General features: G+C 58.1%; 1 protein-coding gene and 1 pseudogene across 9 annotated transcripts in view; one reads left to right on the top strand and one right to left on the bottom strand.

The window, feature by feature from the left end:
• Positions 1-14,341, top strand: part of STIM1 (stromal interaction molecule 1) — a 106,333-nt gene extending 91,992 nt beyond the window's left edge. For 7 of the 9 annotated variants that reach the window (XM_055801254.1, XM_055801256.1, XM_055801255.1 and 4 more), the window contains 2 exons: positions 1,661-1,727; positions 11,390-14,341. In XM_055801254.1, the coding sequence (XP_055657229.1) occupies positions 1,661-1,727; positions 11,390-11,939 (617 nt within the window). In that variant the 3' untranslated portion in view covers positions 11,940-14,341. Of the gene's footprint in view, positions 1-1,660; positions 1,728-4,561; positions 4,965-11,389 lie in introns of those variants that run through there. The other 2 variants (XM_055801260.1, XM_055801261.1) reach the window with 2 other exon arrangements.
• Positions 14,342-16,402: 2,061 nt separating this feature from the next.
• Positions 16,403-23,874, bottom strand: LOC101923907 (sodium-dependent proline transporter-like; annotated as a pseudogene).
• Between the last annotated feature and the right edge of the window lie 375 nt (positions 23,875-24,249).

Raw genomic sequence — 24,249 nt, 5'->3', positions numbered from 1 at the left:
ACCCATTTTTACATGTATTTCTTCTGCATATAAAAAATCCTGAACAATCCTGAACACCTTATCTCCTGCAAAAGAAGGAACATCTTGTACGGAAATTACAGCTAGTGGATTAAACACAACCAATCTGGTTGTCTTCAGGGTGGCGGTGCAGCCCAGTGGCTCCTTAGTTTTCCACATGTAATGCTCTGCCTGACTGGAACGAGCATGCAGGAATCGCCATCTCCACCTCCACGCAGGTGAAGGTGCCTCCCTGCGCCTCTCCGAAGGCGACTCCTGCCTCTGGCTCGGTGTGTAGGTGTGCTGCAGAGGTAGTGTTGGCTGGGTGCAGGGGAACTGGCTGAGCTCTCTGGCCTGCGTTACCTACGAGGTAGGACTACGTGGCCAGAAAGATTATTATGATCTTTAAAAGCTATTAATCAGCTGGTGACCGTGCACTTGAAGGAAACAGTCCTCTGAACCAAGACGAATTTGCAATTAGGGAAAAATATTTTTCAAATTGAATCATAGAATCACAGAAGGGTTTGGGCTGGAAGGGACCTTCAAGACCAGCGAGTCCCACCCCCTGCCCCGGGCAGGGCCCCCTCCCCCCAGCCCAGGCTGCTCCCAGCCCCGTCCAGCCTGGCCTTGAGCCCTGCCAGGGATGGGGCACCCACAGCTGCTCTGGGCAGCCTGGGCCAGCGCCTCGCCGCCCTCACGGGGAAGGGTTTCTTCCTCATGTCCAACCCAAATCTCCCCTCTTTCAGTTTGGTTTAGCGTCTCTTTGATCAGTAAGCTAGTCACGAAATGGACTGGGAGCCGGTGATACCACTTTTGGACCAGAGCTATCATTTTGGGTGCAGACTGTGATGAAAGCCTGTGCCAACCCAATTAATACCATCGTTACTGCACATCTGCCACGTGTCCCAGCCGTCCTGCCCCGCAGAAGGGTACGAGGCTGGGAGGTTTCTGCATCTTCATAGAAGCCTTCCTGCGCCTGAACACATGGTGCAGCTGTACTTGGCAGCCCTGCTTTCGGTCCCACATGCCTGCGCCTTGCTCCAGGAGTTGCACCGGCACGGCCATGCTGGAAGCCGGAGCAGAGCTGAGCTCCGCTCCTGGAGTCACCTCACTGGCTTTAGGTGCCTGCATCTGAACTGAGCACTGGAGGCTCCTTTTTTAGGCTGTGTAGCGAGATAGTACTGCAAGGCATGAAGCATCTGAACAGTTTGGATGTCTGCGTTAGGATGAAATGAATCATGCCCTGAAAGTACCGGCTTCTTCACATTTGCTATAAAGGGAGCCTGGGTGGTAGCTCTGACGTAAAGTTGGATAGGATGAATCATGCAGCCAGTTTCTGCTCCAAGCAAGATGATCAGATAAGGTGTTCAGAAAGCACCTATATCGGGAATGTCAAACATTTTTTCACGGGCTGGGCATTAATCTAGCATGTTAAGCAGTAGCACCAGCTTAATGCTTCTTCTGCATTAAACCAGCATAACTTACAGCACAAGGTGGGATGGCTGCAGTGGCCTTGGGCAGGTGTCCCGGTGACAGAAGGCACAGTGCTGTGGTGCTGTAGCCCTGGCTGTGGGTGGCAGCTTTATCGCGGTGCCTCCTTGCTGATTTGATGTGCAGTCTCCTTCCAGCTGCATTCACCATTCTCCCCTTTCTCTCATTGCAGCTCCTGCCTTGCCCACCACAGTTCGCCAGCGCCTGGTGGACCCACAGCACGCCCACGGATCTCAGAGGTTGGTAGAGAGTTACGTGCAAGGCCAGAATGAGTCAGGCCAACCTGCCCATTACCGGGCAGGCAGAGTCTCTCTCCGTCGAATGCATAGCCTCTCCTCTGGACAGTCTTTCAGTTCCGACCTTCCCAGCACCAGCCCATCATGTGCTGCCACCACCACCTCTTCCACCTCTTGCTCCTCATCCACCACCACTGCATCTGCTCCTGCTTGCCATGTCCACCCTATCTATTACCATCACACCACCTCCTCTTATTTCCTTCAGATGGACTCCATCCCTGATCTACCCCCTCCTGATGTCACCTCTGGAGTTCGCTGTCGCACTGAGAGCTTTGGGTATATTGCTGTTTCTTTTTTAGCTCCCTCTTGCCTGCTGTGTCTCAGAGCTGCTGCTTGCTCGGGTGCTCTTTCTCCTAGATTCCTTGTGCCTTTTCCTTTTGGGCCTTTATTTCATGATTTTTCCATGTTTGTTTCCTCAACCGCTCTCCTGTGCTAGTGGACCCTCTAAGGAGTGCTCCATGGCCCATTCCCATACCAGCAAACTCAGTGGGTGCATAAACCAAGGAGGTGCTGTTGTTTAACTGTAGCTAAGCAAGCGAGAATTCTTGGGCACTCAGTTATTGCTAAATAAGTCAGTCTTTCACTTGGGTGATGCACCTGTGAGAACAAAGGTAACACAACTAATCAAACAAACACTGACCTTATTTGAAGCCTTGACTTATTTGGGGTCTTCACAAGCGAATTGCAAAGGAAACATGTTGGGTAGATACTATGAGATAGTAGTTGGTGTTGCCAGAGGGATGAAGAGGTGGCGAAAAGCAGCATTCAGGAATTTTGTATTTCAGAGTGACTCTACCTCTGGTTCAGTAGGGGATGAGGCATGGTTGTGTTTTGACTAAGGAACATCTGAATAATGAGGAGGGAGTTGGAGCTTCTTATTGCTGGATCACTGGCATTAACTTGGTCCCTTTCAATAGTGACAGCCAGCAAGTGATGGCTCTTTGGAGACCTCTGTACGATGGCATCCAAGGGACCGGTTCCCATCCACATCCCTAAATCCCTGACCTCTCCTGATTCATTGTGCTGGCATTAGAGAGGCAAATGACTGGGTGGGCTGTAGATGCGGGAATCCTGTCTGGTCTAACTGGGGTGCTGCACAGGGCCCTGGGGCAGCCATCCCCAGTTCAGAAATGTTCTTTACCCCAAGCACAGAGGATCGTGTTCCTCGGGCGGCCCCAGGGTGGCTTTCTTCTGAACAAGGTCCGTGGGCAGCAGTTTTTGGAGGTCCTCGCCCCGTGTGGCTCATGGACGCACCCAGCTCCAGAGCACTGTTTGAGCCTGCATCTGTTCCGATGCTTGGTTTAAACTCTCGGCTAAGGGGTGAGTGGGGTGTGTGGTTTGTATGGTCTCTAGTTCAGGGGCATTGCAGGCACTCAGTGCAGAGGTGTCAGCACTGGAACAGACAGTGGAAGGGGGCTGTGATGGGCCGTCGGGAGTCCTGTCCTCCTGCTCTGCTGGGGAGCTGCCTATGACCATGGCCAAGTCATTTCATCTCTCTGTTCTGTGCTTTCTCCTTGGTAAAATTAAAAATAGTCTCCTTATCCTCAGTGTTGGGGAACAGACTTCTGGGAAAAGGCTGGAAGTCTCTCAGTGAGGAAGTCGATAGGGGCAATGTCCTTTCATGTTTATATCCAGGCAGGATGACATTCGAAGTCAGCACATCTTCATTCCTCCCAGCACATTGTACCATTATTCCTTTATCTGTAGGTACCTCTGCCCTTAGGCGTAGGTTCTCTCCTGACGTCGTTTACACAGTCTCTGTTTCGGATGCCTCACCCCCTCACTAACTTGTGTGTCTCACAGCTGGGCTGCCTGCGGACCGGAGCATCCCTAAGCCCAGGCTGCGAGCAGCAGCGCCGGCAAAGCCCCACGCAGCCCCAGGCAGAACATGGACTCTGGAGTGTCGGAGAGAGGGGGAAATCACTGCACCTGCTCCACAATTAGGCAATTACAGAGCAACATTTTGGTTAATGTAGTAATGTTTGTTTGAGATAACAAGCAGCATAATTAAAGATTTAGATTAATTACTGCCAATTTGCGTGCAGTTGCAGCTGTCCTGGTTTGACCGATAAAAGCTGGGAATGCTTCTGGTAACATCACACAGCCCCTGTTTACCATCGACCTTCCTGTCTCTGTAGAAAGCAGGGCTTGTCCTGGGAGCTCGAAGGTTGATGTACTGTTTCAAAAATAGCTGTATAAACATGATTATTTTTTTCAGCTGAGGCCTGTGATACACTTAATTGCTGACCAGGTTAAAGTCTCAATCCTGCAGACTCCCCTGAGAGTGGCAGGGGGAAATGTGGTATGACTTTGGGATCCTCATTAGGAAAGGCAATGCTGCTGAGGGGTCGTTAGAAGAGAATAACTGGGGTCTTCTCCTTATTCTCCACAGGCAATTAGGAGCTCGTCAGAACCTCATAGGTCACAGTTCAGTGGAAGGTGGGACTGTTTTCTCTCTGTTCCCATAGCAAAGACCACCTGTTGATGCAGGATAATTTAGCAGTGGAGTTTTGCAGGGTATGAACTTCTCACCTAAGGTTTGCTTCAGCTACACAATAGCAGATGACTCCAAAATCCATGCTCATCCATTCTCTGTTCATTTCAGAAAACAGAAATGAAGACTTGGGTGCCCAAACGTGTTCTTATTTTGTTGCTTTTAATTTTTTGTCAAACTGCATCGTTAGCAGGTCCTGCTTAGATGCATCTCTAAAAATACGGCCATGGAGGCATGCCACAGCACAAGCCAATATATTGCTCTTTCTCTTTTATATAACCAGTCTCGGAGGCCTTTACATACATCCCTCGAGCTCCGCAGCCTCCCAAAGAGGCAAGCAGAACAGATGGGGAAGCTGAGGCTGAGAAAGGCCTTCCAGGGAGTCATTGCCAAGGATGAAAACGGAACCCAAAAAATTCCTGGCTTCTGGCTCCCTTGGTAGGAGGAGAGTGCTACCTTGAGTGCTTTGGGCTGCTGGATCGCTTTAGCCTCTCTCGTATCCAGCAGATGCCAATGTTGGCGAGACCTCGCAAGAGATATCATCTCAAACAAGCTGTTCCCCCAGAGAAAGGCTCGGGGATTGCTTCTCTCCGTGCAAGCTGTATACGGTGCTAAAGTCTGCTGGGGGTTGACCTGGTAGGGACCTTCTCTCCAGGCAAGGCCAGCGCGTGGCCGGTGAATTGCTTTCATGAACTCCTCACTGTTTGCTTCTCTTTTGCAATTGGCTTCAGAGGATCCGGTGCAAATAAGGTCAGAGCTGTTCTGATTTTGAAGGCTGATGTGTGTTTTTTTAATGTTAACGAAGGGGACTGGGTGTCCCTGGGGGGGAGAGGGGTTGGAGGATGCTGTGTGCACAGAGGTTTCTGCTGCCAGTGCCTGCTTCAAGTGGTACCTGTGGATGAACGTAATGGAGATGGGAGTGTAGGACCAAATCCCCACGCTGGTGGCCTTTTTCCAGCGGGGATGGGAGGCGGCAGCCAAAGCAAAAGCAGTGTCAGTAATCCACAGAAGAGAGTCATTCACAGCTCTTCCAGAATGGAGGGAAGGAAATCGCTGTTGGATTTGCGTTGTTGAGGCTGTTGCAAAACCTCCGACTGTGCCGCACCAAGCTCAGCAGAATAACTGAACTATATAGCAAATCTGACTCTGCCTTAGGGGAAGCCTTTGCTGCCCTGGTACCATGTGCTAGCTAGGTATATAATGTATAGCCTTGCAGCTATGGGTGCTCTTCGTAAAGAGCAGGGAGTGGTAGAGGCACCGAGGTCTGTGTGAGGCAGGTAGACCAAGCCCTGCTCTTGTGTCAGATGCCCTTGAGCCACTCATAAGCTTTCCTGCAGCCTCTGTCCTGGCCCACCAGAAATCATTCAGTGGGCTGCAGAGCTGAAGAAAAAGATTCTAGATCATCCTCCTGCCCTCTCCCCTCTTTCTCCACCACTGCCAGACTTTCTTTACTCCATGCTTTGCTCTCCGCTTCTTTTGTTTGCAAAGTCAGTCCATTCCCATCTTCTCACCCTCTCTCATTTACCGCGGTCGGTTCGGATTCGTGGAGTGGCACGGCAGGAAGCGCAGGTGAAAGCAGATAAAAACCAGCAGCAACGTGTGCATCCTGCCTTCACGTAGGTGAACGCTGTCAGCTTCACTCTTCATAGATTGTAAGTGGGCCCAGCTACATCAAAAAGAAAGCAGCAAACAATGCAACATTGTGGCTGGGATGGAGGAACATGCTGTCTTACATCAGGCTCCCAGGTATTTTCATGTTCAGTTGGTGGTCTGAGGTTTTCAGGAGGGACGAGTATTCAGTAGTTGCTGCTGTACCGCAGAAGTTCTTTCTGTGAAGGCACCTTCCCGTCATACCGTTGAGGCTGGCTGTGTCCTGGGCTAGCATTTCCTCTTGAAAATGGAGCATAAGCCTTGTGAAAATTAGCAGGATAAAGGCCAGCCCTTTTTGGCTGAGCCTCACCCAAGATGACTGGCAATATCCTGGCAATGATCTTTCCTTCCCTCTTGTCCCGACACTGGACTTGGGAGCATCCCCTCCTCTTTGCTTTCTCGGACAAAGCCAGTGTGCATCCCAGGGAGTCATGTCCCTGCAGGCGCACACCTCCCCTGGAACCACCAGGAAGGATCATTTTGGGCTGTAGAAAGTCCCAGCAATAGTTTCCAACTGTTGGCATTCACTTGTGAAAATCAGTTGGTGCCCGTGGGTGCCGTGGCAGGGATGCAGGTGGTCCCCCTCTGCGTGTGCCTGAACATCCAGCTCCGCCAGCTCTCGGGGTGGGTTAACAGACCAGCCGGCCCCTTGAGCCATCCGTGGCACGGTGAGTACTGTGCCCATCTGCTGGCTCCTCACGTGGTTGAACTGCAGCTTTGCAGAGTGCCCTGGGAGCTGCTGCTGCTTGAGGTCTTCTCTTGTCCACTGCTGACGTGCCACTTGGCATGCTGGTGTCAGCAGTCACGGTGTCCTGCCTCTACCCTTCAGGAATGTATTCCTGAGTTACAGCTGGATAGATTATGAGTAAAATTGGTTAGCTTAGAACCATTGGGATATCTGAAAAGCATGTGCTCGTACCCTGTTTCCCCCATCAGCTCCTTCAGTCCCCCTCTGGATGGCAAGCTGGCAAGCTCAGAGAGAAAAAAGTGTGGTCCGACAAGGTTGGACCAAGCACAGCACCCATTGCTGTGCCATCCGTCCGCTCCCGCACAGGGCATCCCCAGGGATCCACAGCGACAGCCACACCTGCAATGGGGAGGTGGGCCCTGCAAAGTGACCACCGACCCCTTGATGCCCAGGGACCCTCTGTTGTGGTGAGAGCGGTCCTGGGAGGAGACGTGGTGGCTGTGGTGTGCACCAAGGACCTGCTGTGAGCTGCTCACCTGCCGGCATTGGCCAGAGGCAGTGTTTTGCCTCCCTCTACCCGGGGTGCAGGACCAGCTGTCCAAGGATCAGGTTCCCAGAGTCTGCGTTTGGGGAAGAAAACCCTCCTGGACCAGAGGATGTTTCTTCATGTGCTGTCGTCATTTTCTCCACGCACTGCCATAGCCACGGGATTGCTTTTGGCTCTTCTGGATTTAGGACTGTGCACTAGCTTGTGAGAGAGGGAGAGGCTTGCTGGATGGCCTCTGAGCTGATGGGTGTTTGCAGATCTCAGCAGGGAAAAAACTTACCTTCTTCACAAATGAGGCATTTTTGAAGTCACCTCAGTTTAAAAAAAATCTGGGTTTTGCTGTATTTGCTACCCTTACTTTTGTTTTAAAGGATTATTTTTTTTCCTGACTCTCACCCAGACACCTTTGTGATTATGGGTTGGGTCGATTTTTACCAGAAAAGAGTAACTCCACTTCAGTGGATTACAAAGTTGAATTTCAAGCGAGCAGGTGTTACTGTCTAAACCTGCCTTCACTGGCCATGGTGTGCTGCACCTGCACTATGCTCAGCCACTTCATTGGGTGAACTTCAGCAGAGGGTGCAATGCTTTTTGCACTGAGGTCTGCAGGGAATCGGTGATCTGACCCTGCTAGAGCGGTATGCCAGCCTGGCGGGATCAGCTGGAATGAGTCCAGAGTGGGCACTGTGGACCTGCCTGCGCTGCTTGGAGGTGGTCCTGCCTGCCTGTGGTCCTGGCTCAGATCAGCGTCATTGCCAGCCAGGGTTTTGCCCTGCTGCCTCATATATCTGCCTGTACGGTGGTGGCTGAGCAGAGTCATGATGGACCTTTTTCCCTTGAACTCAATGCTGCTGACCAGCAGATGTGTGGGCAGCAGGATGGGCAGCTCAGAGGACACAGCTTCTGCAGCAGCCTTGCTCCTTCTCCTCAGTGTGCTGGGAGCGAGCACCATCCGGGAGGACACACCGACCGCTGCCTTCGCTCACTTGGCATCGGTCTGTAGGGCTGGTGCCAAACCACGTGGCCAAAGTCAGCTTTGTTTTCATGGAAAGGGGGCATTTTCCAAGTATTCGTGGAGGAAATAAACCTCTGAAAGCATGTTGCTCGGCACCAGCTCACCCTCGCAGCATCTCTCGACAGCAGCTGAGCATGTGCTGATGGCTTCTGCCACCCTTTCTTGAGAGAGGTGACACAGTGAGTGGCCTGGCAGAAATTCCTCTACAGAAATTTCCCCTTTGCAGATCTGTTAAGCAATGGTGTGAGTAAGAAACATTCAAGAAGAGCATAAGACTCCTCACTTTCCTAAAGGAAAGGACTTGAGTTGTTGTGATTGCAGTTACGTCTTTATTCTCCATTTACTAGCAGCAGCCTGAGGTCTCGAGCCCCCTGGCTTGTGTGGGTGCCACTGGTGTCCACCTTTTGGAAGACGGCTCTGAAATACTCTTGTGTTCAGTCCCATTAAGTTTTATTGATGCTGCTGTTCCCAAAGCTGACTGCCCATGACCCACCCCAGTCATCCCAGTGAAAGCTGTGGGCCACGGGCCATGACAGCGACCTTCTGCGGAGCTGCGGTATCTGCCGGTGGCGTTGAGGAATTGGGAGCTCCTGTGGCTCCATACGGTGTGTTTCATCGCAGTTGTCTCCCTTGGATGGCCTCCAAGATGCTCACTCAGAATAGCTGGGGATTTCACACCATCCAAATTGTTCAGTTCCTGTTCTCCCCTGCCTGCTGCTAACCTTGAGGATGCAGCTCTCCATCGCTCGGATGTCAGATGGGCTCAGTTGTGTGTGTGTGAAAGGCAAGGACTATTCCAGATATGCCTGGGGCTATTTTCTTCTTGTTAAAATAAGAGATGAGACAGTCTTCACAGCTGGGCTCTCACAGAGGATCTTGGGCTGTATCCTAACCATCTGCGAGGTATTTTAATACCCCTTTCCCTTCACGTATTCCTACGGAGCTGTTAAATGAGGGCACAAGTTTACGTGGTGGGTTTTGTTAAAAAATACCCTTGTTACCATTATGGAGGGCAATCACAGAATCACAGAAGGGTTTGGGCTGGAAGGGACCTTCAGGACCACCCAGTCCCACCCGCGGCCAGGGGCAGGGCCCCCTCCCCCCAGCCCAGGCTGCTCCCAGCCCCGTCCAGCCTGGCCTTGAGCCCTGCCAGGGATGGGGCACCCACAGCTGCTCTGGGCAGCCTGGGCCAGCGCCTCGCCGCCCTCACGGGGAAGGGTTTCTTCCTCATGTCCAACCTAAATCTCCCCTCTCTCAGCTTCAAGCCATTCCCCCCTGTCCCACCACTCCCTGCCCTTGCCCAAAGCCCCTCCCCAGCTTTCCTGTCGGCCCCTCCAGGCACTGGGAGCTGCTCTAAGGTCTCCCCGCAGCCTTCTCCTCCCCAGGCTGCACAGCCCCAGCTCTCCCAGCCTGTCCCCACAGCAGAGGGGCTCCAGCCCTCTGAGCATCATGGTATTTATGCTGGTATCATAAAAGAGGAACTAGGGGCTTTTCACGTGCCATACCGGACGGGTTTGGTGCTGAGCGTGGCAGGGCTAGGCAGGGCACAGTCACCCAGGTCCTGGGGCTCAGCTGTGTGGGGAGTGGGGAGGGCTGCACCTGGAGCTGAGAGGCTGAGAAAGTGGGAAACACCTCCTTTCTCTTCTGACACCCTTTTGCTTCTCTTTGCTCCTTTTCTCTCCATTTGCCTTTCCCATTCTTTACCACTTGCCTCCAGTCAGTGTGGACAGCATGAGGCAGGGGCTGTGTCCCCTGGCAGCCCCCAGCCCTCCCTGCCTGTGCCTGCCCTGGCAGGCAGGAGGGGGCTGGCTGTGTGGCATCCAAGTCTTGAGGCTAGCGTTCAAGTAGGTGGTAGCAAGAGCAGTGTAGCTCTTTGTCCGACTGATGGGCACGCTGGCAGGCTTTGGCAGGGCCTGTGGGGATGTCAGGTACAGCAGCATTGCACCCACCTGGGTGATCCCGGCTGGAAGGAGTAAGCTGTGATTTTCCATTTCTCCCTTCCTCCTGCCTCCCACTCTCCATTTCCAAAAGATCTGGGAGCTCCTCAGGCTGGCGCAGCAACGCTCCAATGCCATTTGGAATCACAAGTTGGCACCAGGCTGGGGGCACAAACCGCTGTGCAGCAGAGGGTCTGCAGGCAGCGACCACAGGCAGCTGCGTGTCAGGAGCACGCCGCTCGGGCATGGCTTCGCACGGGAAAGCTGAACCTCTAATTCCTCCCTCCAGGATTAGAGGTTTCCACGGGCTGACCCAGGAACAGGGGGAAACAGCCAGTCTGGCGCTTTCTGTCCCAGGGCTGCGTGTGGTCAGGCTGCAGCCTCGCGGCTCGGAGGGGCGAAGTGGGGGCACGCGCACACAGATGCGACCTGAGCAAATGCAGAGGAGCCCTCTGAGGAAGTTGCCCCCAGTCCTGCAGCTAGAAGAGCATCAGCTCTCTCAGCTGTACCGCTTCTCTGTGGGCCAGAGCGAGCTGTGCAATGTGACGAGCTCCCTGGCCCATCTCCCACTGGGATCTGTGGGAAAGAAGCGGGCTGGCAGGGTCATTTTCAAGGGAGCGGGAGGGAGCTGCCGGCTCCGCGTGGAGCCCAGCCCTGCTGTGTCTGGCCGAGGGCCACTGGAGCCATGGCTGGTGCCTTTGGACCCTCAAGCTCAGGGCTGAGTGCTGGCTGCTGCCTTGTGGACTGGGGCCTCGATCCCTCTGGTTCTGCCTCTGTGCACGGTGCTTCCTTCCAGCTCCGCGTGGCGCTGAACAGAGCGGCGTTCTGCCTCGTGCGGGGCACGTGCTAGCGGTGCGCTCACCTGGGCTGGGGAGAGAGAGGCAGCGAGCAGCCCTGCCTGCCTGTGCCGGGGGGGGGGGGGGGGGGTCGCATCGCCCCATCTGCTGGGTAGCTGGCATGGGGCTGGACAAGCCCCCCCGTCCCTGGGGGTGCCCACCGCAGTTGTGCTGCTGGCACTGGTACAGAGGAGCAGAACCAGAGGGCGAGGTGGCAGGAGTGGGATCGGCATCTGCCCCGCTCCTGCTCCCCGGGGGCTCGCTGCAAGCCATCAGCGCAGGACGGGGCTGCCTCGAGGGGGTTCCCCTGCATCGCCCTGCCCACCGGCTGCCCTCAGCTGCTGCATCCGTGTGTGCACGGGCTCGGGCGCATGTCCCCGGGGTGCCGGGCCAGCGGCACTAACAGCTTCTCTCTTCCCTCCATCCTCTCCATCCCAGAGACTTAACTCGCTGCGACTCCGACTCCTCCATCCCGCACCTGAGCGACCACCAGCGTATCCCCAGCTCTGCACCCAAGCTGCTGGCTGCCCGGCCCAACCTTCTGACCAGGTCCATCGAGGAGGCTGCCCCCGGCCACCCTGCCATCGGTGCGCCCACCCCCAACGGCGGCAGCAGGCACGTGGAAGTCTCTGCCCTGGGGGCTTTGCCGGAGCGACTGCCCGAGAGCCCCATGGTGATGAAGAAGATGATGATGGTGAACCACGGCATGGAGAAGTCCTCCAGCCTGGGGGAGATCAGCCACCCGACAGCCGGCAAGCACAGCCACTCGGATTCCTCCCGGTCCCACAGCCCCAGCTCCACCGACCCCGACACCCCCTCCCCCATCTCTGACTGCCGGCCCAGCAGCGCCAAGAGCACCCGCATCCCGCAGCTGGCTGCCAAGAAGAGCCCGGGGGACGAGGACAGCAGCTTGACAGGCGATGAGGTTGACCTCGGCCAGAGCAAGAAAAAGTTCCCCCTAAAGATCTTCAAGAAGCCCAAGAAGTAGAGAGAGGACGGGGGGGGAAGAGGAAACCCACCCAGGAGCACGACCCACTGGGACCGGGGGGCAGCCGTGCATCGGGAACGCAGCACACCCGCCCAGCCCGGACCCTGCGGGCTCGGGTGCTGGCCAGCACCCACTGCCCTCCCCTCCGCACCCTCCGTTTCTGAGTCACCTCGCCTAACACTGGCAGTGGGAGGAGCTATTTAAACTTATTTATTTCCTGATCTCTGAGACAAAAAAAGAAAAAAAAAAAAAAGACGACGACTGCTCCCCCCAAAGAGAACAGCCGCCCTTTCTCCCCTTCCGATTGCTGCAGTCCCTGGCTTTGCTGTGCATGGCTTCCAGTTACTCCTGCCTCTGCTCAGCCACACGGCATTTGGGTTTGGTTTCAATGTGGTTTTATTTTTTTATTTTATTTTTTTTATTATTACGATTATTAATTTCTTTTTCCGGTTCTTCTGCCTCTTCCAACTTTTGCACAGGCTGTATGGAAGGTCGGGGTGGTGGGAGCCTGCTGGGGAGTGCACGGAGCAGGGCCGGCTGCTCCCCGAGGAGGCAGCGTGCTCGGCTCTCGGGGTGACTCAGGTGCGAGCGTTCGGGCGAGCTGCCTCGCAGACGTTGCAGCGGTTCTCTCCTCATTTCTGTGAGTCATTTTTGACACCCCGGCCCCCATCGCTATGACGGTTGGGGGAATCCCTGTTTGTGTGCTCTTGATAAACAAGAGCAAGTAAAATGCCCTTGTGAGGGAGGGCTCTGCCCTTGCCGGTACTTGCGCATCCAGGAGCTCTGCCCGCAGCGTGCCCTTGACCCCCTTCCCGCTTGCGCTGGAGGCAGCTGCAGCCCGATGGGTTTCCGTGGTGGGACAGAGCTGCCCACCCAGCTGCTTTGCCTGGCCGGCCATGGCGCCAAACCCAGCTCCTCCAAACCCAGACATGCCCTGGGGGCTCAGAGGGGCGAGCAGTGGGGTCGCGGGTGATGGAGGAACACCAAGGGGCGTTGGTGCAGAGTCAGGTGCAGCCGCCAGACCGCACAATGAGGGGGCTGCGGGGGCTGGTCCCTGTCCCTGTGTCCATGTTTGGCAGGGCACAGCGGGGCTCTCCTTGGCTGGGAAGAGGCAGGCTGTGTGGGCAGGAGTCTGAAAATGCCCTCCCCTCTCCAGGGTCTCCCCTGAAGCAGGCTTGCCCTCAGCCCGGGTGCTGGGGGCTCTGCACCCTCCCCGAGGGGAGGCAGGCGGGGATGGAGGTAAGGGCAGTGTGGGCAGCAGGACGCTGGGCGGGAGGACCCCTGCCCTGAGGCCACGCTCCAGCCCGAGGCCGGGATCTGCCTGGCTGTGCCAGCCTGCGGCAGGGCTTAGTCCGTCCCAAACTGCCGCCCGGAGCACTCCCGTCCTCCCTCGGCAGGCTGTGGGTTGCATCCTGCTGCTCAAAGCCCTCGTCGCGGTGTGCTCCCCCCGTCACAGCCCTGGCTGCTGAGGGGGACTCCCCAGTCCAGGGCCGTCGCAGTGGGCCAAGTCCTGCTCCGTTTGGTGCCTCGCTCCATCCCCAGGGCCAAGCCCGGCTCCGGGCACAGCTCCACAGCCCCTGCCTGCAGCACCCAGTGCCGGGCCAGCAGAGGAGACCCCAGCCACCCTCCCGCATCCCTCAGGGGGCTGCTGCCTGGCACGACACGCCCTGCCCCCCAGAGCTCTCCACCAAAGCCTGGGATCCCTGCCCCTACTGCCCCCCTCCATCCCAAGCCCCCCGTGCTGCCATCCCACATCCCCAGAGGTGGGCTGCTGCCCGAGGCCGCCCCAGCTGCTTCACCTGCTGAGGGCAGAGGAGGATGCACGTCTGGCAGGGGAAGGGGAGGCAGAGGAGGCAGGGTGGGATGCTGAAAGCCCCTCGGGGCCTTGCTTTATGCCAGAGTAATATATATGTGTATGTTGACAATACAGGAAGGGCTATAAAGGTGTTTTTTGTTTCATAGGTGGTAGTTAGACAATTACACTGTTGCTTTGAGATAAGTGAAAAATTCCTCTAAATGACTTAAGTGCCTGCATTTCCCCGCGGCTGCTCTGAGGCGTGGGGAAGGGGGGACGCCACGCTCGGCCCCCATGGTCGGGGCTGCTGCTGCAGGCGCCCCGCCGCCACGGGCAGGGCAGGCTCCGAGCAGCTCGGCCACCTCTGGGAGCGGGGCCGGCGGCGGCGGGGTCCCATGGGTGCCTGGTGAGCAGGGGCTGCCCGGGCTGGAGCCAGGGGCCTGGTGGCACTGCTTGTGGTGGCGGAGACCTGTTGATGCTTCTGGAGAAGGGGTTGGGGATCCACCAAATGGCAACTGTTGACGCATCTGCCAACTCTTGATTTTTTTTTTTTTTTGTCATTTCATAAAACTTTTAAATCCAATAAAGCATGTAGTCTATTTTACGAGCCACCATCTCATACTCTCTTCTTTCAGCCCTTCCCAGGCTGCAGAGCAGGGGTCCCATCTTGGGGGGGGCACGGCATTGGGTGCCTACTGGTGGCAGGGGGGTTCTCTGGGGACTGTGCCCCCAGCAGCCAGCCCCACAGCCCCAGCATGGCCAGCAGGCAGCAGGGACGGACAGATGCACTTGTTCCCCGCCACCACCACCCCTGCACCAGGGCTGTCCGCCGTGGCCCTGTGGTCTCTGACCACAGAGTCCCCACTGATAGGGTTGGGGTCTGTACTTCTGCTCAGCACCAAAAAGAACCCCATGCTGCCTGGGTCAGTGCAGTGGTGCCAGGCCACGGGGTGAGCTGCTGCTGCTGCCCTGTTTCTGCTCTTGGGGGACAGCCTCATGCTGCCGACACAGCTGCAGAGCTGTACATCGTCTGCACATCACCCATACATCGCCGGGCAGGGGCACTGGGAGGGTGCAGCTGCCGCAGTGCTGGGCTGAGGACTTGCAGGAAGGACACCGTTGCTGGGAGTGGGTTTAAAACCATTTCCCTGGGGCCCAGGGCAACCTCAGCCCCTGCAGAAGCCCTTCCCCTGCTGTCATCCCTCTGCTCCTGCAGCCGAAGCCTGCAGGACGTTGTCCCCTCATCCCAGCAATGAGCCCGAGGGCAGGCAGCAGGATGAGGCCCCATGGGCTGGGACTCCGCAGCCAGGCAGCACAGGGCCATCAGGCTGGAGGCTGCATGCAAGGGGAGGATGCAGCAGGATCTGTCCCATCCCGGAGGAGCTGCACCCAGGCCCTGCGGGGCTCTGGTGTGTCAGCAGGGCAGTCGGTGCAGCCCTGCCAAGGGACACCACTGCCCTGGGCAGCAGGAGCACCCGGCTGGGATGTCAGCACTGAGCCCTCTTCGCTTGTGCTGCACGACAGCCAAGGCACAGCCCGGGGGGTGGTGGCACCCTGCACACAGTGACATCGCTCTGGAGAACAGCTTTATTGCAGCAGCAGCAAACACATCATGCACTTGCAACTGCTGAGGCTACAAACCCAACCCTGGGGCTGCTCTGGCCCTGCTCATCTGCATGGGACAGGTGAGTGAGGACCTGCCCCAGGTATGGGGCTTTGAATTGGCTTCTGGGCCAGCCCAGCCCGCCAGCACAACAGTACCAGCTGTGCCAGAGCTACTGGCCCCAAGCACTGCCTGGAAGGTTAGCTGATGGGGCCTGGAGCCCACTCCAGGGATCAGCATGCCATTTCCACCTCCATGGTGGGCTCAGCCAGCCTAGCCCCTGCCCAAGGTGTCCACCAACGTCAGGGACTCTGCCGGCAGCTGGTCCTGCCAGGACTGTGCTGGGCTGGGGCTAGAGACACACACAGCCACCCCCAGACCGCTCCAACGAGACATGACAACTGCCCAGAGACAGGTGAAGGGCTGGACCATGACCTGGGCAGCTGGTCCCGTTCACAGAGAGTCCCCTAGAAACACCTTTGGAGCTTGCAGAACGTTTCCAGGAAAAAGAACTTAAATATATGCTGGGATCAGCAGTTTGCATCTGCCAGGATGGGTGATGGCACAAAGGGAGCCACATGCACCAGCAGCCAGCCCCTGGGCAGGTGTCCCCAACACCAGTGGGTCCCGTCTTCCTGGGGGGCTCTGAGCAAGGACGTGGGGTGCCCTGGGTCTGGCATCCGCCTTCACTGCTGCCATTGGGCAGAATGGCGAAGCAGCTGCTGGCCAGGTTGATGGTAAAAGGCATATTGATGACATCTCCAGCCACGTCCCGGGCAGTGGCCATCCTCCAGGAGCTCAGAGGATGGGTGGCTTTCTGGAAGTGCTGGAAGTGCAAGGGTGAGCAGTGGCTGCATCACTGTGGGAAGGGGCAGCCGCGGCCATGGCCACAGAGGGGCTCAGACCCCACCACTCGCCCTGGCCCCAGCTCCAACCCTTTTTCTCTCTTGGGGAAGGGTCAGTGTCACCTCCGCTCCATCACTGGCCTCTTCTGCCCCATCCCCAGCACCAAGGCAGCCCCTGCGCTGCCCCTGCCTCATCCCTGTCCCCATGCCCCATCCCACCTCACACACTCACGTTGCTCAGCATCTCTGACTCGCAACACAGGGCCACGGTGGCCCAGAGTGGGATCTGCAGGCAGGTGGGGATGCCCATGCAGATGCCCAGGCTTGTGCTCCAGACTGGGTACCTGTGGGTGCCGTAGTGCAGGAGCACACTGTACAGTCCAGGAAGGTGTAGATCAGCGTGAACTGAAGGGCAGAGCAGGCAGGAGCAATGTGACACTGCAGCACTGCTTTGCCCCAGCTGGGCACCTCAGGGACACCCAGGGCTGCCCCAAACTCCCTCCAGTAGCCACAGAGAGGCCCAGGAGGGTGCTGGGACTGGGGCGGTCTGACTCCAAACCCACAGCAAGAGCTGCCCCTCTCAGAGGGGAGGGAGAGATGGAGGGAGGTGAGCTCTTCTCCCCTCAGCCTACAGCTCCATGTGGATACGTGGTGCTTACCAGCAGAAGGGAGAGGGTAAACAAGGCCCAGCACACCCTGCAGTAGCCCAGCATGTGGCTGCACCAGGGTGGGCACTGGCACATTGTGTCCACGATGTCCTGGCAGAACTGGTTCATGCCTGCGGTAGCCCCAGGAGAGGGTCAGGCCCCTGCCTGCCCCTGGCGCAGCCCTGCCAGCTGCACCCTCGCCAGGGCACCCACGACACCCCATGCTGGGGCTGAGCTGTGGCAGTGCTGGGTGCTGAACACCCACCATACTTCAATGGGTGGAGAGGAAATTGCATCCCCCATACACAGGGAGGATTGCACCTTGGCTTTGCAGCATCTCCTTGCAGGGCTGAGCTGCACGTGGTGGGCAGGACAGGGGTAACTCCCTGCCCACCCAAGCCACAGGTGCACCCTGCAGAGCCTGGCTACACTTTGCACTGAGCCCCAGGAAGGCTGAGCCTTGGCGGTGTCGTAGCCAGAGGCTGCCCTGCGCCATCACCCTGTGACAGCAGTGCCCCAGGGCTGGCAGCACCTCAACCGCCTGCTGGCTGCACCCCACTGCACCCCTCAGCACCAGCTGCAGCGCGCCTCGAACTGCCTGCTGTGTTCACCATAGCAGAAGGCGATGCCCAGGCACATGAAGAAGGCAAGAATGATCAGCCCAAAGCAGGTGCTGTAGATGTCAATGAGGGTGAACCAGAAAATGCCTCCCTGTGAGGCGGTGAGGGACAGAGTCAGCACAGCTTGGGGCAGCGAGGGCACCCCACGCCACCATCGATGCCAGGGCCCACGCACAGCCCTCCATCCTCCCACCTGAGGACTTGTGCAGAGATTGGAGGGAGAGGAGGCTGCTCCCTATCCTCCACCCTGGTATCAGGTTGACCAGCAGGAGTCCCAGGAGGTAGAAGGAGGTGCAGAGAGCACCCAGCAATGCTGTCTTCCTCCTCCCATCACGCAGGGCTGAGAACTCATCCAGGATGGCCGTAGTGATGCTCTCAGTGTTCCCAAACTGAGCAATGGGGGATGTCAGTGGCGGGGGTGGTTGTCCTGGTCTCTGCCTCCCCAGACTGGACACAGGGGATGGTCCTCACAGAGGAGGCATTGCAGGGCACTGTCCCCATGCACATTCCCATCCCTGTGACACCTGGGTACGTGGAGAATCCCATGCCCTGTGCCAGTGGGATGTGGCTGCATCCCTGCCCCATGACTTTGGGTGCAGCCCTACATGTGTGGGGTCATGCATCACCCCTAGCACAGCACCATCCTGGCCCATGCACGTCATGCCATCTGCATGCCCGAGATGGGGTATAACCTGGCACCCCAAGGCCAGGCACAGGGCAGAACATGGGGCTGCCTGAGGTGACAATCACCAAAGTGTCCACTCCCAGCATGAAGAACATAAGGAAGAGGATGGACCAGAACAGGGAGCCAGGCAGCAGGGAGAGGGCTTCAGGGCACACCATGAATGCCAGCCAGGGGCCTGGGGGTGAGATGAAGAGAAGCGTGGAAGGGCACACCGTGGTGAGATGGGCCAAGCCCAGCAAGCCAGTAGCCAGGCTGGATGTGAGCTCAGCTGCAGCCCCACGGCTTTGTCCCTGTGCAGGGCACTGGGATGTTCCCTGCCATGGCATGGCATGGCATGAGTCCCTGAGCCCCGAGCCCACACCTGAGTTGGTGATGCTGTCTGTGGCGACTTGCTCCCTCCAGGCCATGTGCCCCAGCACGGAGAAGATGACAAAGCCCATGAAGAAGCTGGTGGAGGAGTTCCTGATGGTGATGACCAAGATGTCCCTGCCAGGGAGGGCATCACAGCCCCATGCCCATGGGATGAGGATGGAGATGGGGGCAACCCAATGGGCTGTGGGGCTCAGACCTCCCCATCACCACCCTGCTGCTCCCCAGCTGCAACCTGGGGGTTCCCTGACAGCCTGCACCCCCATGCCGCAGCCCCACTCACTGGGTGATGTTGTTGTCAAATGTGTTATAGGAGGCCATGGAGAGCAGACCCATGAACAGAATGCCCAGAGAGCAGAAGATCCGCGATGCTGCATCACTCCACACCTGGGGGACAATGATGAGGGGGGGCTGCAAGACTCCTCAGCCCAGCCTGCCCCGCTGCTCCCAACTGTGGGAGGGGGGAGATCGCTGCTGTCAGGGACCCCTCAGCCCTGGTGCGGGGTTACCTGGGCACTCTGCAGCCTGCTGCAGACTGCAGAGGTAGAAGCAGATGCCTTTGAGGGAGCCGTCCAGCGTGGTCCCTTGGGTGATGATGATGAGGATGACCACGTAGGTGAAGATAGCTGTGAAGTACACCACCTGTGTGGGGCACAGCTCAGCCCAGCCCCACTCTGTCAGCACGGCAGCCCCCCTGCTGTCCCCCTTGCGTTGCCTTTCACCTTGTCTGAGCTGTGGATGCCCTTCAGCATGCAAAGGAAGATGAGGATCCAGGTAGCCAGCAGGCACAGGGCGAGGGGCCAGTGCATGGGGCTGGGGTCCCTGAGGCCAGAGCTGTGCGTCACCCCCAGCACCTGCTCGCTGCAGTGCAGGGACATGGGTCAGAGGGATGGGGAATGCGAGGCACCCTCGTCACCTCTGCAATTGCCCACCCCTCCACCTTTCACAAAGCCTCCAGCATTACTGCTTGTGGGGGCTCAGCCCTGGCCCTTCAGGACCAGGGGGGGTGGAGCCGGACCCAGACCCCCAGACACGGATCAATGTTGGAGGCACACATCGATGTTGCCACCCAGGGACTTACTTCCAGAAAGCCTCACTGGCACTGACCCAGCTGGCACTCCCCAACATGTTCTGCAACACACAGCCCCAGCAGGTCACCGCCACTGCCACCACCACCATCCCCAATGTCTCTCCTGTCCCTGTCCCCAGCCCACGCCCGACTTTCCTCTTCAGGCACCTCGTGCGGTGCCTGACCCCGCAGCATCCCACCCTGGGACCAGACCCTGCAACACTGCCCGCCTGGGGGACACTGATTTGGCAGAGGTCCCTGTTCCCGTGGGCATCTCAGGACCAGGGCAGGGGGCTCTGGAAGGAGGAGCCCAGGTAGTAGAAAGCCCAGGCGATGATGACATTGTAGTAAAGGGACACCAAGGAGGACACCATCAGCATGGCAATGCCAATGCCTGCGTAAGGAGATGACCTGCTGAGGTGGGAGGCAGGGGCCCACCAGCATCCCACAGACCCCTGGCCCCAGCATGAGTCCAAGGGGCTAGAAAGGTGGCAGACTTGCCTGGGGCTGCCCAGGGACTCGGATACAGGCTGGGGCCTCACCAAGGGGGTATCTCAGCCCCCATGCCCACCTTGCACCCCTTCCCGCAGCCCAGCCAGCTGTGGGGACAGGAAGGAGAGGTGCCCCCAGCCCTCCCTTTCAGGAGTGGGCAGCATTTCTAGACAGTGATGTGCTCTGTGGTCCTGTACTGGCCCAGGCTCTGCTCCATCAGGAAGAGCGGAAGCCCCGTGATGAGCAGCATGGTGAAATAGGGAATGAAGAAGACGCCTGGGAGGAGAGCGGAAGTGTGTCGGGGGGGTGGGGGTGGCTGGCACCAGTCCAGGCTCCCCAGGGGACAGACATGCATGGTTTGGACACATGGCAGGGACATGTGTCCAGGCAGGATGCAGCAGAGCAGGGAAAACTCCTGGGGGCTGCCGGCTCCAGCCTGGGGGCCATCCCCAGCAGACGAGTTCTCCATGAGCCCCACAGTGGGGGCCTGAGCTGGGAGCTTGTGGGATCCTGCTGGCCCTGGCCTGGGCTCGGTGGTGGGAGCAGCACTGGGGTGCGGCCGCGGGTGCTGCAGTGGTGCTCAGGACTGTGGGATATGCAGGGCCCTGGGATGCGTCCACAGCAAATCCTGGTGTTTCTTCTGGCGATACACTGACATCTCCATCTTTACACAGCTTGGCTCACCGACGACTTTCTCTGTGGAGGAAATTATGCTCTGTGCAGCCTCAGCCAGGCCAAATTTGTTCCGGAAAAGGACATTTTCCAGGGGAGAAAACGGCATTTCCCAGCTGGCAGCCAGCTGCAGCCCAAGCCCATCCTCTCCCGGTGGCAAAGCTCTGGCACAGTGATCGCTGCTCCTTGCGGTGGAGCAGCTCTCCAGCCACGACGCTGTATTCAAACCCCGCTCCCCCGTAGCCTCGCTGACAGACCAGATGTGGGGCTGACTGCTCATTAGGCCGGCTCTCATTAGCACAGTGCTGGAGGGGGGCAGGCTGCCTCCGCATCTGCTGCGCATACTGCAGGGGAATCACCAGGCAGCTCTGGCAGAGGCTTTGCGGGGCTCAGCCTGGGGAGGAGGGGACCACCGTGGGTTTGAAGTCCCACTGGGACATCAGGAACTCCTGCTTGGCTGTTGGCAAATGCTGGGAGTGAGGGGTGATGGTGCTCCAGTCCCACTGGCTCCCTGCAGCTGGAGATACCATCCGTGCAGCATGTCCTTGCTCTGCCCACGACGCTGGGAAATGGCTCTGGCTGCTTTACAGTCGGTCCAATGTGTCCCACGGGTGCTGGCACTGCAGGGGTCTTCTGCAAGCGGTGCCGCGTGGGGACAAACCTCCTGACCTCCCCAGGTCCATGACTGTGGGATAAAAACCCCCACAACTGCCTGTCGCCCCCATCCCCATCCCTTGGGGCAGGAGGCCAAAGGAGCAGCAGCTCACCCTGCTGCCCCATTCCTCCTGCTGATCTCGAGGCCCTTTGGCTAATGCCACTCACAGGGTGGGCAGGGATCGGTGTCCTTGTCCCTCTCGTGCTGGCAGTGTGAGCCTTGCACGCCAGGCAGGCGGCAGTGACATCCAGTGGCAAGCACACCCATCACTGTGCTTGGCCAAAGCTGCCCTCACACTGTTGGGACAAGGGGTCTGCAAGGGCCCTGGGGTGATGGACCCCACAAGGCTCCTGCAGCAAAGCCCATCTCCTGCCCCTTCCCGGCCCCGAGGGAGCACCCAGCTTTGGGCACGCGTGGTCCCATGTGGTGCAGGCAGCCCTGGGAGAGGGCCTGGGGAGTGAGCAGCATGTGATGGGTGGTGGGAGCAGCAGAAATGGGAGGAGAGGAGTGTCCTGCATGCCTGTGGTCACTGCAGCAAGGGAAAATCCCAGTGTTCTCTGCAGCTGTGCCAAAGGCCGCCACGATGGGGGAGGCTGCACCAGGTGGGTATGGCTATGTCTGTGTCCCCGGTCCTTGGAGCAGGTCACCCCACTGCCACCCCCATCCCTGCACCCCAGGGCATGCACCAGTGGGTGCAGCAACTCCCACAGGCGCAGCCACTTCTCCTTCCCCCTCTTCCCCCTCCCTGGTCTCAGTGCTAACATGGGCCAGGCTGTGCAGCCCCCCGAGAAAAAGGAGATGTCTCCCCAGGAGGATCCGCAGCCAAGCCTGCACCCCAGCCCCATCTCCCAGCAGCAAGCGCTGCACCAAGGGCCAAACTCCCCCCTGGTTAGGTGAGACGCAAAGCTCGGCACAGCCCAGCCCTGATACATCCTGCTGAGGCATGGGTGCTGCCCCAGACCAGCATGGCATTGCAGGGATGGGTGCCAGCCCTAGTTATTGGCAGGAGCAAGTGCACATGGGGCATGGCGTTTCAGAGCCAGAGCTGCTCGCATCAGCTCAGCCAGGGACACCTGTGGTGTGGAGGATGGCTGGGGCATGGGGCAGAGGTCTGGGGGGCCACGGAGTGCCAGGCAGGGTCCCATACTCCTGTGCCACATGCCTGACTGCCCGGTGGCTGTCGCCACCACACAAAATTGCCTGCCATCCAGCCATGCCCTGAAGAAATCAGTTGGCCTGTTAGCAAATGACTTCAGTTACAGTGATTTAAGGGGCATCCATGGGGCAAAGGGAAAATCGCCAATTTAACCGGGCAGTTTGGAATGAATGTAGAAAACCAGTGCAGTAAAAACCCCACAGACTGCTCTGGGGAGGGCAGGCTGTGGGGCTGGGCAGGCTGCAAGCCTACAGAGCATCGGGGATCTGGAGGCAGCAGCAGAGCGGTGCAGACTTCAGTGATGCCCAGTGTAAAGGGAGATGGCAGAGGGATGTGGGCTCAAGGCACTGCAGTGCTAGTAAGGGCCAGATGGGGAGAGGTGGGCCCTCCTTCTGGGTACAAAAGGAGACCATGTCAGGGCAGCAGAAGCAGTGAGGAGCTCAGGAATTACCTTTGGGAAGGTTTCTCCCGTTTCGCAGCCCAGAGACACAGCACTGCATCTTCCTGGGCCATTGTTACCAGGCACCAGTGACATGCTGAACATGTTCTGCCCTAGAAATGTGACAGGTTATTGCCCCCATTTGGCTACCTTCCCAGGCACTCCTGCACGACTGAATTGGGCCATGCACCTCCATGCACCGTGCACAACAGCCTGCAGCTGCACAGCACCAGATAGATGGTCCCTGCTACCGCTGCTGCAGAGGGGCTGACAGGGCTGCAGGGGGGTCACTTTTGGGCCAAGCCCTGCTTCTGCAGGCCAGGGCAGAGATACTCTGCCTGGAGGAGAGACGTTCTGCAGATGGGCTATGCCTGGAGGCAGCGCTTTTTGGCCCAAACCACCCAGGACAGTGTTGCAGGCTGCTCTGGGCTTGCCCCAGAGGTAGGCACATCTCTGAATGGCACAGGGCAGCCTCAGCAGGTGCAGGAGAATTCCTCTGGCAGACTCCTGGGGGGATGCTTTGAACTCTTAAAGCATCCTTCCTCCATGGTCCTCATGGTGGGGTTAAAGTGGTGGTGTCCCGATGGGCCACACAAGACCCTGAATCCCACCAGTACCCATGTTTTGTGTCCTGGAGAGTGCAGCCCCCATGCACAGGCACACTGTTCCTCCCCAGTCCCCGTGCTTCTGGCCTCCATCCAGGAGAACTGAACAGTGCCTGGGTGTCCAGGGAAGGGGTGTGTGTGCCCACAGCAGGGACTTACCTCCTCCATTGCAGTAACACAGGTAAGGAAAGTGCCAGGCATAGCCCAGCCCCATGCAGTAGCCCAGGCAGGGCAGCAGGAACTCATACTTGCCGGCCCAGGTTTCCTGGGGCAGGCTGGGGGCTGGGTTCTCAGGCTGGGGTGGGGGTCCTGACCAGGGCTGGCTGGTGGGGTCAGCAGTCGGATCCTCCATCTGGAAGATGTTGACCTGCAGAGGGGAGAAAAGCATCAAGAACCACTGGCTGCAGGCTGCAAAACCCGCAAGGCTCCTCAGCAGGGCTGGGCATGGCAAGCTCTCCCTGAAAAAGTATCTGGTTCCCAAAGGGGCTTTGGGGGTCTCCCTGAAACCTGCCCAGCAGGAGCCCATGGTGGGTCACATGGGACATGGGAGGCTTGAGCTGGTCCAGAGCTCTGTGCTCCTCCCCAGGCTCTGGGAGCCAGGCGCAGGTCCAGGCAGACCCCAGCCTTAAAACCCTGGGCAGGTTTGATCCAGCAGATC

Source organism: Falco peregrinus, chromosome 4 (assembly GCF_023634155.1).
Source record: "Falco peregrinus isolate bFalPer1 chromosome 4, bFalPer1.pri, whole genome shotgun sequence".
Classification (NCBI taxonomy): Eukaryota; Metazoa; Chordata; class Aves; order Falconiformes; family Falconidae; genus Falco; species Falco peregrinus.
The sequence above is the reverse complement of the archived record's forward strand: the minus strand, read 5'-3'. Positions and strand labels throughout refer to the sequence as shown.